We start from the raw sequence: 18,432 nt of genomic DNA, 5'->3' as shown, positions 1-18,432 counted from the left end.
CACACATTATAAAAAAGTGTGAGAAAGAGAGTAAAGAGTACAATGGAGATAGAGTAAGCCAACGTTCCCATGTACTGTGGAGTACTGGCAAAAATTAAGTAAACTTCTCTTGATTAAAAAAAAAAGATAAAAGTTGGAAAGTGGCCATAAGAAAAGTATAATTTGACTCAGAGCTAGTCACTTACAAAAAGTGAAAAATAACTGAGATGATATCGGTACTTGATAGCTGCTATAGTAATAACCAGAGTGACACATAAGGGGAAATTTGGGGAGGTGGAAGTTTTGGGAAGAGTTCGAGCTAAAGGTGTTCATTGTCGAAGGAAAAGTATTATCTGTCTTAATCGCCTGTTAACAAAGTCTAAATAGCTGAGTGAAGTCTTGGAGAACCATGTGAGGGTGAATGTAGGCTGCATTCTATGCTTCTTTTCCAAGAGCTTCTTTTCCATGGGAAAGATATATTTTCACTATAAAAAAACAGTGATATCATTTGCCAAGTGTGGGCCACCAGCATCATCATTAAACTTCACACATTATTTCTTGGGAGCCAGAGAGGTGGAGAGGTGGGTAATGTTGATATCACTGACTAGTGGCGTAATTTAGACACAGTGTGGGGTTAATGGGCACTAGGCATGATCTTGGAGATGGAAAGGGAGAGGATCAAGGAAGAGGTACCTTTGCTCAAGCCGCCTTCCCCACCTCTGACCATGCCTCTGCAAGGGATCCTCCCCGGGGGGGTCAGACCTCTTGGTCAGGGGTTCTAGCATTCAGTGGGTTTGGTACTGCTCATAAAGGTCCCTGATGAAAACATTTTATGTTGCCTTTGGGAGTGGTGGGAAGGGATTAAGTTTCAGTCTAGCTCTTAGATCCTGAACTGGGCCAGAAAATTCCTGGTTATAGGCTAATGCACAGATCCACTCTACTACTGTTCTTACCATCAAACTTTGCCAAGGTGTGGAAGAGCAGAGGCCAAAAGATCAGTAGTGTCCTAGAATATGGTAGAATGGTATCTTAACTCCTTATTTTATTGGTACTAATAGACACTCTTACTCCCCCATTTTAAAAAAGCATCACCAAAAAGAAACCTTTTATATTCTCAAGACCAAAACAGTAATGAGACGTGAGGCTAGAGCACTGAACTGACTTCTTGCTAGCACTTCAAAAAGGTTTCAACACTGTGAAATTATCTTGGGAGTTGTTACCTCTCAAACTTCAGGTGGTTAAAGATGATTATAAGACATGTTCTGTTGCTTAAGGATTTGCTGACATCTATTGCCTTTTTTCTCCAAATGACATTTCTGAGTTAATAAAGGATCTGAGAAAGATGTGGCCTTGAGCAATACTTTTATTACCATTACTTTCCCACCATCTAACTCTTCTGCCGTGACCCTCCCACTCACCCACATCCTACCGCCTTCCTCACTGCGTTATTAATCTGACCTGAATCACTCTATTCTTCTCCAAGAGAACACACCCCACTAATAGCAGTGAATCATAGATACTCTTACTTCTCTAGTCTCTAATGGACTTGATGAAATGCCAGATCTAATAGAATAAAAGGATAGGAACTCAGGTGAAAGGAGTTCTTTAGGTTCTTGTTCAGTATATTACCCTCAATATTAGTTCCCAGATCAACTCTCTGGTTACCTGGTGGTGAACAGGTTTTTATCATTGACCCTCCCCTTATTTCCAGGCTCGAAGTAGCCATCCTGCTCAGTGAGGCAACCTCACAGGTATGCCTAATAGCTAAGTCAAGGGCTCTTTCACCTTGAAGTTGAAAATAAAATCCTTTCTTGTTTAACTTGACTAAAAATATTAAACAGTTTACCCTCAAAGGTCACTTTTTGATAACAAAGTCTTCCACAGTCTTTACAAGTGAACCAATTACACTGTAGAATTCCATATGAAATATTTAGGTAATAGAGAAAAAATCAGAATGAGTTTGTCAGTTATTCAAAGGGAAATTTATGAGATGACAGAGACTAAAACTACATCTTCTTCACCATGGACAGGTCCTATAGGATGAGATTTGAATTCATGGCAAGAGAAACCTAGAGAAGAGTTTTTGAAGGTGATTTTCAACTTACATATCAGTGTCATTAGAAATATTGAAAGCCAGCTGAGAGAATGTAGTAGACTTTCTTGTGTTATAAATTTAGTTTAACTTGTCCTGATGGACTTTATAATCAACTTAATCATGTGGATTTTATATAGCTCTTCTTCACCCAAGTGGATTTTAATTCCAGTTTTAAAAGTGTGTATGTATATTTTAAATTGCTTTAAAAATAGCTACGGATACTACCTATCAATACAGAAAAGTCAATGGAATGGAGTTTAGGTCATCCTGAGATTACTGTTAAGATTTTTAAAGTAATGCTAAAGCTAAGAATTTTCACAAAAATTACTGCCATAAAATTTTAAATTGTGGCTTGAAAGTGTGTGCCTGTGTGTATGCTTGGTTGTATGGAGAGAGGGGCAGAGAGAGAGAGATAGGGAGAGAGACACTATTCACTATTCTCTTCTTGCTATTAAAAAAGAAAAAACCCTCATAAAGGTTATTAGGTTTACGTCATTACCCCACCAACAATAATCACAGACAAGAATGAACGGAAGAGCATTTTACCACACCCTGATGAATAACAAAGTGGTGAATAGTAGCCTTGTGTACTGAAGAAAGTTAAAAACAGAGAAAGCCTGCCTTAGGTTAGTATTAATTACTATTATCATTGAATTCTATTGCCCAAATTATTCTCTATGGTGGAGTAAAGAGTCCTTGCCTTCTGGTTCTCTGGGGCAGTACTTTCCCCTGCCTGAAAAGTTTCATATGGGGGCTTACCTGGTGGCACAGTGGTTGAGAATCTGCCTGCCAGTGCAGGGGACACGGGTTCGAGCCATGGTCCAGGAAGATCCCACATGCCGTGGAGCAACTAAGCCCGTGCGCCACAACTACTGAGCCTGCGCTCTAGAGCCCACGTGCCACAATACTGAAGCCCGCGCGCCTAGAGCATGTGCTCCGCAACGAGAAGCCACTGCAATGAGAAGCCCGCGCACCGCAACGAAGAGTAGCCCCTGCTCGCCGCAACTAGAGAAAGCCTGCGCGCAGCAACAAAGACCCAACGCAGCCAAAAATAAAATAAACAAATTTTAAAAAAAGATTTAAAAAAAGTTTCAGATGAAACATACAATGTCATGTGTCAGAAACAACAAACTCCTAATAGGCCAGTAGATTTCAAGTTCCTAAAGACATGGAAATGGTGGCTAGGCTTTATCTAAAGGTACAATGAAAACTATAGGGGCTATATGCCAGATCCCTTACACTAAATTGAGAGTGAAAGGTATGTTTCCATTTTGGTACATAATGGGTGTAAGTAAAATGCAAACTTGTATTTGGGAAAATCATTCAATTCTAACAACACGTGAAAGTCTGAGATGTAGGTCAACAAATGCACATTTCTGAAATACAGGTTCTTCTGAGTACATGTTCTGAAGTTCTCTGAAAATCTGGCTAAAACAATCCCTTATAATATACCAGTTCACATAATAAGCAAGTCAGAACTTTTGCCAGGCAAGATGTTGTTTTCCTTTATGGAGCCAGCAAAAACACAGCTCTAAGCTTAGGTTATAATGATAAAAGGCTTTTGGAGCAGCTTATTTTAGGGAATCATAAAAACAACCCAACCCAAAGTGTAAAGAATATGCAGAGTGTGCATTATGCTTCAGGACAAATCACTCCGCTTTTTTCCAGTGTAACTGATGCCAATGGATGAGTAAAGGGAGAAATAATTGTACAGACTGGGACCTGGGGTTTGCTGAGGTGAGTAACACCTGTATCACAAAATCATGAGTTCTCTCATTTTGTAAATTCCTTGAGATTAATTTACATACTTTTTGAAAAATTTAGAAGGATCAGAATATATTATCAATTATATGTGGAAGCTCCAAGTCTTCTGCTATTTATGGCTTACGTGGTGAGGTGTCCTACACATCACAGCATCTTTTAAAAAAATCTGTGGCCTTTCTTGGGGAGGTAAGTGAAGGGGTGAAAGGATTATATGATGCATTCCTTTAGATCAGTTAGGGAATGGTGAATATAGTTGCATCTCTAGCATAACTATCGAGTGCTTCTTAGATACCTACTGCTGCTTTTCACTGCCTGTCATGAATGCTCATTTAATTCTCCAAACCCTAGGAGGTTGATAATATTATCCCCACTTTATTGATGAGGAAACCGAGGCACAGCGACACTACCTTACAAAGCACACAAAATGTTGGTGCTGGGATTTGAACCTCGGCAATTTGACTCCAACATTTATGTCCTTATTAGGTTGTCTTCAGGTTCTATATTTACATCCCACTGTTTAGCACTCAGTGAATTCCTTCTGGATCCTAGCTACCTCTAAGCCATTACTATCAGATGTTAGTAAGACAGGCTCAACGTTTAAAATGGCCATTCACTGGGATTCGAAACACTGGCCCGTTAAAATTCCCAACTTCCACGCGACTCAGAAATTACTCAACTGTCTTTTCCTAAACCCAGGGCTCCAACTTAGTTAACTTTGTTGCTATACAGCAACAAAACATCACCACACAGGAAACGAGGAGGATTATTTTAGACTGAGGATGCCGCTGCCCAGTATTCAGCCAGGGCCCTATCTGCCTCAATCACCCCAATTCTGGACCAACCCAATCTTATTAAGTGATTGTTCTGCTTCCTGTGTTGCACCATAACAGATTTCCTTGGGCTACATTTTCTCTCAGATTTGACAAGATTCGAAGCCAAACTAAGAAATCTAACTTTTGAGGTAGATCCGGCAGAAAACCCGTGGCGGGACCGCAGAGTTTGCGGCAACGAAGGCTACAAAAGAGCTCAACTGCATCCGCCGGGGCTCTCGGAGAGACTGCTAACGTGTTTGACTGTCAACAAGCCATTGAACCCCGCGCTGCTCTTTCGTGGTCTCTGCCTTTGGAGTTCACAAGCTGTAAATTTAACACACAGCCCGCCGCGCGGCTCTGGGTCCCGGGGAGTCTGAGGAAAGGCCTTTGCTGGGGGGAGCGCAGAGAAGGGACTGACGGGAGCCAGGAGAACGGGAGGGGCATTCTCAGGCGTCCTTCACAAACACACAAAAACTAGGAAGCAGGAAGGGAAGGCGAAGCAAGGAGAGAGGAGGGAGGGGAAGCCGTAAATAAAAGCGCGCCCCTCCCGGAATCGGTTACTCGTTTTAAGCTCATTTCGGAGACCGCCCGACCGCTGCGAAGGATTGCGGCCGCGCGCGCGCGCAGCTCTCGGGCGCTGGGCGGAGCAGAGCTACGCGCCTCGGTCAACCTGGCCAATCACGCTTTTCGGCCCCTCCCGCGCGGCCTCGCCCCGCTCCCTTGAGGAGGCTCGCGGCCGCGCGCGCGCAGTCCCGCCGCTCCGGGCGCGGGGCTGAGTGGAGCTGCGCGCGTCAGTCAATCTGGCCAATCGCGGGTCTCTTCCGCCTCCCGGGCGGCCCCGCCTCTCAGACTCCCGGCTGCAGGCAGCCGCTGGGTTGGTTCTCTACGCTCTCCGGGGATGGCGGAGAGAGGTAGCGTGCTGGGCATAGAGTGGGCGTCTGAGAACTGGACTTCTTCGGGGATTGGGTGGGGAGTCGAGTAGCGCTCCCTTTCCCTGGTCAGGGAACCTCTCAGCTCCACCTCAGGCCTGGGGTCTCTCGAGGGCTTGCTGTAGTGGCGGGAGGGGAGGGAGGACTCCCTGTGGTATTTTTCCCGGTAAAGTTTCATGGCCTTTGTTTGAGAAGCAAACTTCAGTCTCTCCTTTTCAGGGTCTCTTAGCTGCTTAATCGAAAACGATGCAGACAGGAGGAAGTTTACCTGTGCTTGGGCTCCTTGTTCCTCAGGCCTGGAGGGTCATTTGTTTTAGGCACACAGCCTTTAGGATTTAGGGTAGCGTGACAGGTCTATGTTTTTTTTGAGTCAAGATTTCAGTTACATTTCCTTTCATTGTGAAGCTGGCGTAATGAAATGAAAGAATTCCTGACTATCCAAAGTTGTTATCCAACTCACCCCCCCGAATATGTCAGATTTTGAGGATTTTTGTCAGATTTTATCCATCAATAAAAACAAATGTGGAGTTGTTCATATGAGATGCTAGCTAGTTAACTTGTCATGAAAAAAACTAGTAGTCACCATAATGAGCAACACAATCCGATTTAGGAAAGTAAATGGAAAACTGAAAAAAAAAAGAAGAATGAATCACAACTAAGTGAAAGAAGGAAGTTGGCTGGCTTACTTGGTGATGTTATGTAAAACAATAAAAAATTCTTTGATAAAAATTAAGGAATATATAGAGGTGTGGGTTAATTTGATTTCCGTTTTGTGATTATTTTTTGTTTTTTAGAAGTAAAGCAAGATTTCAAGATGGAAAGTCCATCAGCCTCAGCTGTGGTGTTACCTAGCACTCCACAGGCTGGTGCCAATCCACCGTCTCCTCGTACAAGCAGTTCAAGAAAACAAGTATGAAAATCTTAGTTCTTTCAGTGGATCTAGTCTATATTTCTAAGTATTGTGGCAATGGTGGTTTCAAGTCTACTGAACATTGTCAGTTAACGTAATGTGTAAATTAGTAAGTAAAAATTTTATTAACATAATTTTAGGTCTTTCCCCTTAGATAATGTATTGGACCTTCCCCTCAAATTTTCATCTTGACCCAATTATTTTCATTTAGTTTCAGTTCAAGTTTTTACAGCATTCCAAACAGGAAGTTTGAATCTGACATCATGAAGGTCTTTGGGGGAAAGATCTAGGTCGTTTCCTTAATTTGTAACTCTGAAGCACCTAACCATGTCAGGCTTGGCACAATTGCTGAACAAATGTTTGTGATTACTGAGATAAGTGTTTCAGCACTGTTTTAGAAGGGTGCCGGCTCTGCTAATATAAAAAGGGGTTAAAACTTAGTGGAGCTTACAGGAACTAAAGATATTTTGTGATGGTTGCTTTAGATATATGGAGACAGAAAGTCATCTAGTGGTGTCTGCCATAGAAACGTAAGGTCTTGATTTCTAGTAGATTTATTTATATCAAGTCTTGATTAACATTATTAACGTTTGATGCCTTTTTCAGCCTATGAGTGCAACCCTTAGGGAACGATTAAGGAAAACTAGATCTTCATTTAATTCTTGTTATGGTGTGGTAAAACGACTTAAAGTAGAGAGTGAAGAAAATGATCAGACCTTTTCAGAGAAACCAGCACCTTCAACAGAAGAAAACTGTTTGGAATTTCAAGAAAATTTTAAACACATAGACAGTGAATTTGAAGAAAGTACATATTTGAAAAATACCTTCAAGAATATCAATGCATGTGCATCTAAATCACTTGATTCTAAGTCATGCAGTGATCTCCAGAATGACTTTATGAGTGAGAATCTTCCCAAACATGGATTAAACAAAGAAAAAGCAAAATTGGTGAAGCAGATTCAGGAGAAAGAAGAACTTCTTCGGAGGCTAAAACTAGTCAAAATGTATAGATCAAAGGTAAGAAGAATTTCAGAACCATTGCCTAATTAATTTTTTTATTTTTAGATAAATGGTAGGAAAGTATTTCAAAAAGAAAAGTTTATTTTAGCATAATGAGAAGTAAGCCAAGTATCCAGAAACCTGGCTTCCAACAGCTTTAACTCAAATATGTCATAGATTTAGAGTAGAGCAGAAGAGGCCTCTAAACACCAGGTATAACTTTTAAAAGTCCCAGCCCTTATTTCATATGCAGTTGAAGCTTTCTATCTAGTTTCCAGCCCACAGCAGTATTAGAAGCTTCAAATGTTAGCTGCAAGTGGCAATGAGAACAGAAGCAACAGTGACAGTGAATGAGAAAAAAAGCTAAAAATGGACCACAGAGTACAATGAAAAGTAATTTTAGTAATGATCTTTTGTTATTCAATTATGTGTAACAAATTATTAAAATATTCCGAGCATTTTCTTTAAGAAAACAACAAATATATATTAGATTTTAGATTTCAACCCAGATAAGGTTGAAGAAAATAGAATTTGGGCACTTGGAAGAAGATGACCCTCACTTACCTGGATCATTCATGTATATTGCAATTGCGCCTTCTTCCCCAGCAATGTGTCATAAATGATGGAATACTGTATCTTATTTGCTCTCTTGAATTTTTAGGACTTCTCTAAATATAACTACTTGAGTTTTATGAGATAGTGACATTGAAAAATATTAATTTAAATATCATTTTTTAAAGTACAGCTGTGGTAGAAAAAGTAGATTGTTTTTTTTAACCCATATTGTTACTTCTTTACATAGTTTTGCCCTATTTAATGATTCGATTTTTCCCTGAGGGTAAGGATAGCCCAGAGCTTCTACCAAACAAAACAGCCATAGAACTCAATTTGAGTGATAGTTACTTAAAACCATCCTACTTTTTTCCTGGGTAGAAGTCCCATTTATGTCCAAATGTGTTACCCTTTAAACCTACTACTCATCGACTGATTTGACAACTTTCATTAAGTAAGTTAGGATGGCTATCTAGTTACTGACACACATTTATGTCTTTTTTTTTTTTCTGTTTCAGAATGACCTGTCTCAGTTACAGATGTTAATAAAGAAGTGGAGAAGCTGTAGCCAGCTGTTGCTTTATGAGCTGCAGTCAGCTATGTCTGAGGAGAACAAGAAACTAAGCCTTACTCAGCTGATAGACCACTATGGGTTAGATGATAAATTGCTACACTATAACAGAAATGAAGAAGAATTTATAGGTGTTTAATTCATAATTTTTTTCTCCAGAATGTCTTTGTGGATGACAATGTAATTAAAAGATATTTATACATTTTAAAAGGAAGATGTAAACCATTAGGGCTTAGAGAAAGGTATCCTGGTGAACCTGGATCAATTTAGGGCCTTTGTTATATAAGTATAAACTAGGTTCTAAAATGAAAATTTAGTGTTTTGAATAAATTTGCCAAAGAAAACTTGACAGTTAAAGAAAGGTGAAAAAAATTTTTTAAATTAAATCATGATTAAAAAAATAATTTGGACAACTGTGGAAGTGAGTTTTAATACATTGTTCTATTTATTGTGGTAAAAGTTTTATTTTAAATGTGAAAAAACAGTCCATCTAGTGAATGTCTAAACCGAAACTTGTCTGAAAATGCCTGCCTCTCCTAAGTTTATGCCTCTCCTTTGTTTCCACCCATTTACCACATATTTCCATCTGAATGGTCTAGCAGGTAAACTCATATGTTCAAAATTACATTAGTTTCTGTCTCTTCAAATTTGTTACTTGTATTCGTCATCTCAGTTAGTGAAGTGATCATCTATTTCTTATAAAACCACATGTCCTCATCACCCACTTCAGGGCATCACGGCATACGGGGCCTTTTACATTCATCTACCTTTCTAGTTTTATCTGTGAAATAGGTAAAAAGCTAGCGTATCTACTCCATTAACAGTGACTCCTCAGTCAGAAACCCACCTTCACTGGGTTGGGGTTCTGGCTGCCATGTTGTCCGTTGTCTGTCATCCTGGCCATAGATGGACCCAAGCATCCCAGTCCTTGAGAATTCGGAATTGAGCTCAAGAAAAGAAAGCCCATCTCTTTTTGTGGCTGGAGCTGTTGTATGTGAACTTGAAAGCAGAAAAGCTGGTGTGCTTAAGTCTGCCCTTACAGAGGAAGGCAGAGATGACGGAGAGAGAACTTTGTGGGTCAGTGGCTTCTTGGTTCTGGTTTCCAGTCTCTTGGGTCCTTTTAAGGGCTGAGACAGCTTTACTTAGTTGTGGGTTTTTTTTCCCCCAATCTTAAAAGAAAAGTACTTCCCTACTACTTGGTAAGCAGCCACTACCCTAAGCTTCCCCCCTCCGCCCCCAGCTGCTCCTTACTCTCAGCCCAGTCCTTCCCCGTGATCCAACAGACTATTAATGTTGGCATATCAAGACCCTGCTCTTGCATGCATTCTAATTGTTAATGCCCATGCCAGTAACCTACCCCTCACCCCAGCCTCAATTCTTGCCTTCTAGACACTGCCATTGTCATTGGCTTCTGTGAACCCAAGAGGACTGGCCTTCCCTGGCTCTGGGATTCCCAGATGGGCATCCCTGGGAAGCTGTGCTGACCAGCCTCCACTGCTTCTTGCTGCTCAGCCAGAGGTCCTAAATGTGGCAGGAGAAGTGGTTTCCCTGGTGATGGTTGCCAGCATTTGACTGCAGCTGCCCATTACTGACTAGCACATCCCCTGGAGTCACCCTTACACGTCCATTTGGGGGAACTACAGCATCAATGGGACTCTGGTTTTGGGAGAGTTGGGGAGCAGTTGGTGGTATAGCAATGGGGATTTCTAAGGCATTGGCTAGGTGCTGAGGGCTCCAACAGCTCTGTGAGCACTTCTACAAGAGGAGGTGGATCATGGAGTATGGATGGGGCTTTTGGGAGAGTTTGGGGCCTAGGGGTGCCCATGAAGCAGTCCCCTTTTTAATAATTTCTATTGAATTTTACCTCCATTTAATAGGATATATTTATTAAGAACTACTGAATAAGAATTATTTTTATTCATTAAAATGAAAGCTAACACTTAGCACTTGCTTTGTGCCAGTTTTAAAAGTATGTTAACTCATTTGAGTTTTACAATTATCAACATCCCAGTTTTAAAGATGAGGAAATTTTAAGATTAAGTAGTTATTTAGTGACAGTCAGAATTTGAACCCAAGCAACCCAGCAACAGAGCTCATAACCATGTTATGTTTGACCCAATTAATTATATATATTACTACTTGATAATATAGATAATATCTTAAAGGGCTATAAAAATACAAATATAATTGCTCTTAGTTCAGCAGAAGCTGAGAGGAATCAGTACCATAAACATATCAAGAGAGAGGACTGGGTTCCATGACCCATGTGCCCTTCCAAAGCACCTGCCAATAACCCCAAAGCAGAAGATGCCTCTTGTTGAAAGTGCTGCTACTAGAATACAGCTTGGGGGCAAGAGGCTCTTGCTAACCTCCACTCTATGCCTCAAAGCTGAGGCATTCAAGCAAGGAGCATTGCCAGAATCACTCAGGGTAGACACTAAGAAACGAAACAGGCTGTTAAGACCTGGGAATCCACAGAGCACTGTCCAGCGAAATTTGTGGCCTTGCCTTAGTAGCAAATGGAGGCTCCAGTAGCTAACTTAGGTGACATGGAAATGTTACCAATAGGCACTACCCTGCTTAATCAGCCAAATCGACTACTTCAGGAATCATTCTAGGTCTAAGGGGGGGGAGCTGTCAAAATGATGTTGGTTCTATTTTCCTTACCATTCCCACCACTGATCACTATACAGGTGATCAATTATGGTACTATCCTGGCAATTTCTAAATAGAAGGTTTTAAAACTTCTAAATTTTTTCTTCTAAATAGAATGTTATATAATTGCTCTCTTGCTTTACCTACACCAGTGTACATTGGATATGGTGTTACTAATTAAACTTAACATTTAATTCACAAAGTGCAGAACATTGAGACATTGACACCCTTTGGAGATTGTGGTTCATGATCCCAATGGTATTACCTTGGAATGCAGCAGTCCATAGGCTATGGAAAGGCAAAGCAGTTTTCTGAGCAGTTAATCTTCTCATTACTTATTTATCATCATCTACATGAATAAAGTGATAAACTATTTCATGGAAATGTAAGAATTCTGATCACCAAATTCCTTTGTGTGTGTCTGTTTCTCCACACCAAGCAATTCTCAAAACACCATCTGGATGTCTTACAATTCAACTCAATTCTGACACATCTATCTGGAGATAGCATCAGATTCTACAAGTTAAGGGCTCAGTCCCACAAGACTGCCCTCCACTTCAGATGCCATTTGAAAAACCAGATTGTTACCTGTGCTTCTGACTGGCTGGCAATAAGTCAGAGGTTCCCAAGACTCCCTCCTTCCTTGGGTTCAGTTAATTTGCTAGAGTGGTTCATAGAACGCAGAGAAACATTTTATTTATCAGATTACCATTTTATTATAAAAGGATCTAACTCAGGAACCTCGGGATGGAAGAGATGCATAAGGCAAGTTATGGTGAAAAGCTCAGACTTGCTTGCTCTCTCTGGGTACACTCTCCAAACCTTGTCCTTCTGGGCTTTTATGGAGACCTCATTACATAGGCACAATTGATTAAATCATTGGTCATCGGTGATCAATTCAACTTCCAGCCCGTTTACCCTTCCTAGAGGTGGGGGTGGGATGTGGGTGTGCGTAAGGGTGGGTGGGTGGATGGGAGGTTGGGACACAGGGTTGGTTCTCCTGGCAGACAGCCCCCATCCTTAGGTGCAATCCAAAAGTCACCTCATTAACATAACAAGACACCTGTACCTCTCTCATCACTTAGGAAATTCCGAGGGTTTTAGGATCTCTGTGCCAGGAATGGTGTCGGAGACCAAATATATATATTTCTTATTATAAATCACAATATCACAAAATGAGAAAATGCTTTTTTTTCTGTTTACTAAACTATCATGTGGGGCACAAAATTAAGTTCTGTTGCAAATACATATGAATATAGAAGATTATGTCATGTTTATGTAGAACGTCTATGTAGAAGAAAATATGTTGTAATTTACAAGTGATTTAGGGCTTGGTAAAAGTAAACAATTCGCCTCGTTCCCATTGGTAGGACAGGGAATCATCTTAAACATTCTATTAATTTTTTTTCTGATGATAGAGAAATGCTTACTGAAGAAAATGGGAAATACAGAAAAGTATAAAAGATAAAAATCATTCATAATCTCATAACATTTCTGGTAATTTTATAAAATTAGAAATACCAGTAGTGGCTAAAAATAATTTTTTGTCTTTAAGACTTTCTATATTACTACTGTGAAAATAATTTTTGATCAAATTAAGACTTAATAAAATAGATCTTGAATATATTCTGAGCTAAAATCGTGTTCATTCTTGAATAAAAATCATTCGTGTTATTTTAGACATTTATTCATGCAGGACATTTTTATAATGACTAAGGCTAAAATCAATCAATTTGCTATTAAAAATATGCCACTAAGAGGAGACTCTACTTAAATTTCCTTATATAAGAGAGACAGAAATCATTTTAACCAAATGAAATTATTTTTAAAATGACTGATTTGGTCTTATGTTTCCCACCAGCAGTTTTACATTTGAACGAAAGCAGGAAATGTTTTCATCCTTAATCTTTCAACTTCAGCCTGTAGTATTGAAATCTGCTCAGCTTGTTCTTTTGAAATTTTTGTTAACTTTTGCTGTTGCATCATGTTTTCATATCGTTCTTTGGCAATCTTTTCACAAGTCAGTGTAGACCCTTATCCCAGAAATGAAGAAGAAGGAATTATTTGGATTATTATCTATACTTTTAAATACAGAAACAGCACTCAGAATCAATTAAACATATGGAACAAATACTGGTAGTTTTATAACCACTGTACAGATTTTAGGAATTATGATCACTTTTAAAGAAACTGACAGTTGATTAAAGAAAAAAATCTTACCCACTGCATTACAGATGTCTTTTCTCTCTGAGACAGCCACCAGTTCTTCTCGTAAATTGCAGCTTAGGGTATAATTTGCTACATCTTTTTGATTGCTGTACCTTCTCAGTTTTTTAAGCAGCTTTTTGCAGCTTTCCACATTCTTTTTGTGGGTCTGAAATTTTTGTTCCCATGACACCCCACAGAAATAATTTTGAAAAAAATATATTTTATAAAGACATTATTCTTAAAATTTAAATACATTGTCATCAGTAGGACATCTTACCATCATATCCCTAGTACCTAGGATAATACCTGCACATAGTGGGTACTTAAATTATTTGTTGAAAGATAGAATGGTATGTTGATACACATTTTAGAAAAAAATTTGTATATTCTTAGAAATAAGAGAAGATTTAAAAAACACATAGCCTTGAGATTACTTTGTTTCCATCTTATGTATGTTAAACACTCAAAACTGAGCATTGTTAGGCAATTAGGGTAAAACAAAGCCTTTACAATGCAAAGGAAAGACTATCAACACTTCTACTACATAAATCTTACCGTAACCTAATGTGAAACAGGAAATTCACCTACACTCTGATATCTCCCAAGGGGTTAATTCAAATGTTAAAAGAAGTGCTTCACAACCTAAATGACTGACAGATGAATGGATGAAGAAGATGGGGTACATACATACAATGGAATATTGCTCAGCCATTAAAAAGAATGAAATAATGCCATTTGCAGCAACATGGATGGACCTGGAGATTATCATACCAAGTGAAGTAAGTCAGACAGAGAAAGATAAATATAATATGATGTTGCTTATAGGCAGAATCTTAAAAAAATGATACAAATGAACTTATTTATAAAACAGAAACAGACTCCCAGACTTAGAGAACAAACTTATGGTTACTGGGGGAAGGGAGAGAGGGATAGATTGGTAGGTTGGGGTTGACATATACACACTGCTATATTTAAGATAGATAAGCAACAAGGACCTACTGTATAGCACAGGGAACTCTGCTCAATATTCTGCAATAACCTAAATGGGAAAAGAACTTGAAAAAGAATAGATACATGTATATGTATAACTGAATCACTTTGCTGTACACCTGAAACTAACACAACGCTGTTCATCAACTATACTCCAATATAAAATAAAAATTAAAAAAAAAAGAAGTGCTTCAGGCTACCACATTGGTTACAGTTACAAAGACACTATTTAGAGACCTCTAATTACATCCTGAATATCAGTATAAAAGAGCAAGATTTTGGTAGGTTCTATTTGAATTCATGATTTGCAAACTATTACTTTGTTCAAATCTTTCACAACTACTGGAATTATAATGATCAGTATCCTTGAGACCTACCTTATCTAAAACAGCAATGGTTTGCTCCATTACTCCAATCTGAATGGCAATCATAGTCTCATAGTTTGGTTCATTTAGGTACTTTAAGAGGGGAAAAAAAACCCACAATGTATGTAAGGATATTTTTCTCTATTTCTTTCAGTAGATAATTTTATAAAGATTATCTTAGTTTTGAAAGTTACTGTTTCTCATAAAAATTATCTATCCAAGTTAGGATTGACTTGACTTTAGTGTCATGCTATTTACTTATATTTGGCTATTGATACACTCATCTATATACTAATAGTTACAAATGCCTAGAGTTTATCTTCTCATTCATTCATTCACTTATTCAACTCACCAAATATTTATTGTGTCTCATTTGAGAGTGTCTCATTAAGTCCCATATTAACAATATCCCAGTTAAAGATACTGAGGGAGATAACAAAGATAGATAACATGACAGAGACTTCAAGAAAAAGAGAACGTGTAGTATGATTAGTTGCCAGAAAGTATGTAAGGTGACATGCAAATTAAAAGGTGGTTTGAGTTGGGCCATGGTTTCTCTGAACTGGGGAAATCAAAAGGCTTTATGGATGAGGTGGCATTTAAACCAGACCTTGAAAAACAGATAGATTAGGGATGTGAAAAAAAAATGCGGAAAAATATTGCAGGTAGAAGAACCAGTATAAGCAAAGGCACAGAGGTAGAATCCTGGAATATAAAATCAGTTTGGTTTGAGAATACTGATGTGTAAGAGGAACAGTGGGAATGAATTTCAAAAGATAATTTGAAGGACACTGAACGCCACTTAAGGATTTCAGAATTCATGTGCCAGGTAAGAAGAGGAACTTTAAAATGTTTGAGCAGAGTAGTAATGTTATTAGACCTGAATAGGAATGTGACAGCAGTATACAGTATAATTAGAAGAGAAAAACCCAAGGTCAAGAGACTAGTTAGGAGATTATTATAAAATACTCTAAACCATTGAAAAGGAAGGACTGAAGCAAGGTAAAGGCAGTGGGCATAGAGAATGAGGGAGTAAATGGATAAACTAGTCAAGACTTGGAAGACAAGGGAAAGAGAGGAATCAAAGAGGACAACAACTTTAACCCTGAGTGAATGGCTGAAAGAACAGAAATAAGCAAAATAAGAAGAGGAGCTGTTGGGAAGTAGGAAATACAGAAATAGAGCTTGAGAAAGGTCAGGTTCAGAGAGCTTAGATTGGAATTGGAATTTAATTGGAGTCCAGAAAGCTTGGATGAGTCTTAGCAGTGATCATGAAAGTCAGAAAAAGAGAAATCATCAAAGGAGAGGGCATGGAAAGAAACACAGAGCTGGGGGCAGAATCTTAAAAATAGCTATACTTAAGAGAAACAAAAGAGAAATGAGGAAAAGAGGCAGAGTGGTCTGACATGTTGGAAGAAATACAGGAGAAAACAGGGATGATTAAAGCCAAAACAATGGGCAATTAAGAATGAAGATGGGGCTTCCCTGGTGGCGCAGTGGTTGAGAGTCCGCCTGACGATGCAGGGGACACGGGTTCATGCCCCGGTCCGGGAAGATCCCACATGCCACGGAGCGGCTGGGCCCGTGAGCCATGGCCGCTGAGCCTGCACGTCCGGAGCCTGTGCTCCGCAACGGGAGAGGCCACAGCAGTAAGAGGTCTGCGAACCGCAAAAAAAAAAAAAAAAAAGAATGAAGATGGATGGACTTCCCTGGCGGTCCAGTGGTTAACACTCCGCGCTTCCACTGCAGGTTCGATCCCTGGTCAGGGAACTAAGATCCCATATGCCACACGGCCCAAAAAAAAAAGAAGATGGACAAATGCTACAGGGATGGTTATGACTGGGAAAGGGACCACGAGATTTGACAATTAGGAAATTCTTGGTGAGCTGCAAAACAGAACTATACTACTGAATGGGTCACAAAGAACCAGAGGCAGCAAATGTAAACTACCAGAAGAAACAGACAGAATTCATAGTCACATTATGAACTACTTCTGGCATAGAACATGCTTGACGTCACAGAGGCTTCTTATTAAATACTGGTTGAATGAATGAATACATTAATGAATGAAATTAAAATTATATAGTGGGGGGCAGGGAGAACCTACCTTTTGACGATCTCTTGAAAAAAACAGCATCTGAATATCCCGAGCCTTCTGATTTAGATCTTCCATTTCCATCTCCATTTTCTTATGTTCCCACTCGATCTGAAATATTCCTTTGTGGACTTCTTTACTTTCCATCATGCTAGCAACTTTCTTTTGTCCTTGAGTCTTAAAGAAAAAGTACATTCCGATATTCATATAATATGATTCTGCATACAGGATACAGAATATTTGAAGCTGAATGCTTTTCTTAGAAAACGCTTGGAATGCAGAGATAATTCTATCCTCTTTCTTAAAATGTAGTAGATATTAAAAAATTACTTGATGGGCACAATCTGATCACTATAAAGCATGGTAGTTACTGAACAGAAGGGATTGTAAGATACATTTGAATGGCATAGCCAATTTACTTTTATGTCAGTGATTAGGCAGGAACTCCTCTTGACATCACCGATCTACCAATCTGTATGCGTTTATACCCCTAGTCTGCCCTGCTTCTTGACACTATAGATAAAGGATTGTAATTTAATGCAGCTAGGCACAGCAGTATCTTGTTGGTAGCTAGTGGAAAAGCAAAAAAATTCAATGGGTTAAATATGATATTTAAACACCTAGATATTTTGTACTTCATTTCAAATTGCCTACATGAAGTTCAGGAATATTTTCATGGAGTTGTTCTCCCAGATTGCTAACAGTGAAACTACTATGTCTCTAAAATAAACTTGTATGTGAGTTCCATCAGTTAATGTTTTATATTTTTCCTCCCTTCTCCTTCAAGAACTTAGCTTTTTCAAGTTCATGCCACTAGACTATACCAACTGCTACTCTTTATAAAAATTATTTTCATCTTTTGGTCACTGCTTGGGCTCAGTTCCTTGAATTTCCCACTTTCAATGCTCTCTTCTCTATCCTGCTCAGCCACCCAGCTCCCATGATCATACCCTTGATCTTGTCATCGCCAGTTCCAAAATCTTAAGGTCAAGCATTTCTCTGGAGCAGTATTTCCCAAATGTGGGAAATATTGCCCCACCAGGGGACATTCAACTATGTCTGGGGACATTTCTGGCTGACATAACTGTAGGGGGGCATTGCTACTGGCATCTAGTGGGTAGAGGCCAGGGAGGCTGCTAAACTTCACACAATACGCAGGACATCTCTCCCCGACAAATAATCATCCAGCTCAAAATGTCAGTAGTGCTGAGGTTGAGAAACACTTCTGTCGAACTACCACATCTCCTCTCTCCTTTCCTTTCAGTCAACTTTGTCATAAGATTTATTTTATAGTCCTGGTCTCAACTTCCTCACTTCATATTGTTTTTTCAGCCATCAGCAATTGAGCTCCTGCCCCAACCCTCCACTAAGACTGCTCTTGTCAAGTAATTGACATAGTGTATGGTTCCCTCCTCCTCGGAACTGTTTCTCTCATGGTTTCTAGGTTCCCTTCTATCTCACTGGCAGCTCCTTCTCAGTCTCCTCACTTAACTCCTTCTCTGCTAGAT

The 18,432-nt window shown here is 39.3% G+C and overlaps 2 protein-coding genes across 2 annotated transcripts in view; one reads left to right on the top strand and one right to left on the bottom strand.

Moving 5' to 3' along the window:
* The first annotated feature begins 5,516 nt into the window (after positions 1-5,516).
* On the top strand, positions 5,517-9,424 carry SFR1 (SWI5 dependent homologous recombination repair protein 1). Its single transcript, XM_079900038.1, has 4 exons — positions 5,517-5,561; positions 6,374-6,489; positions 7,096-7,506; positions 8,559-9,424. The coding sequence occupies exons 1-4, from the start codon at positions 5,549-5,551 to the stop codon at positions 8,748-8,750; spliced, it is 732 nt and encodes a 243-aa protein (XP_079756164.1). The 5' UTR covers positions 5,517-5,548; the 3' UTR covers positions 8,751-9,424.
* Positions 9,425-13,085: 3,661 nt separating this feature from the next.
* CFAP43 (cilia and flagella associated protein 43) overlaps positions 13,086-18,432 on the bottom strand; it is a 99,001-nt gene continuing 93,654 nt past the window's right edge. Inside the window, exons 35-38 of the mRNA XM_079899756.1 lie at positions 16,937-17,101; positions 14,842-14,922; positions 13,487-13,640; positions 13,086-13,299 (exon numbers count right to left, since the gene is read on the bottom strand). Of these exons, the coding sequence (XP_079755882.1) occupies positions 13,133-13,299; positions 13,487-13,640; positions 14,842-14,922; positions 16,937-17,101 (567 nt within the window). The 3' untranslated portion in view covers positions 13,086-13,132. The remainder of the gene's footprint in view (positions 13,300-13,486; positions 13,641-14,841; positions 14,923-16,936; positions 17,102-18,432) is intronic.

The sequence above is a fragment of the Stenella coeruleoalba genome, assembly GCF_951394435.1.
Source record: "Stenella coeruleoalba genome assembly, chromosome: 16".
NCBI classification, from domain to species: Eukaryota; Metazoa; Chordata; class Mammalia; order Artiodactyla; family Delphinidae; genus Stenella; species Stenella coeruleoalba.
Note: the sequence above shows the minus strand (reverse complement) of the source record. Positions and strands in the feature narration are given on the sequence as shown.

Bases quoted from the DNA above. Each gene is read 5' to 3' on its own strand.
- SFR1 (XM_079900038.1), top strand. The intron at 6,490-7,095 runs GTATGAAAATCT...TGCCTTTTTCAG, and splicing joins CAAGCAGTTCAAGAAAACAA to CCTATGAGTGCAACCCTTAG. The intron at 7,507-8,558 runs GTAAGAAGAATT...TTTCTGTTTCAG, and splicing joins TCAAAATGTATAGATCAAAG to AATGACCTGTCTCAGTTACA.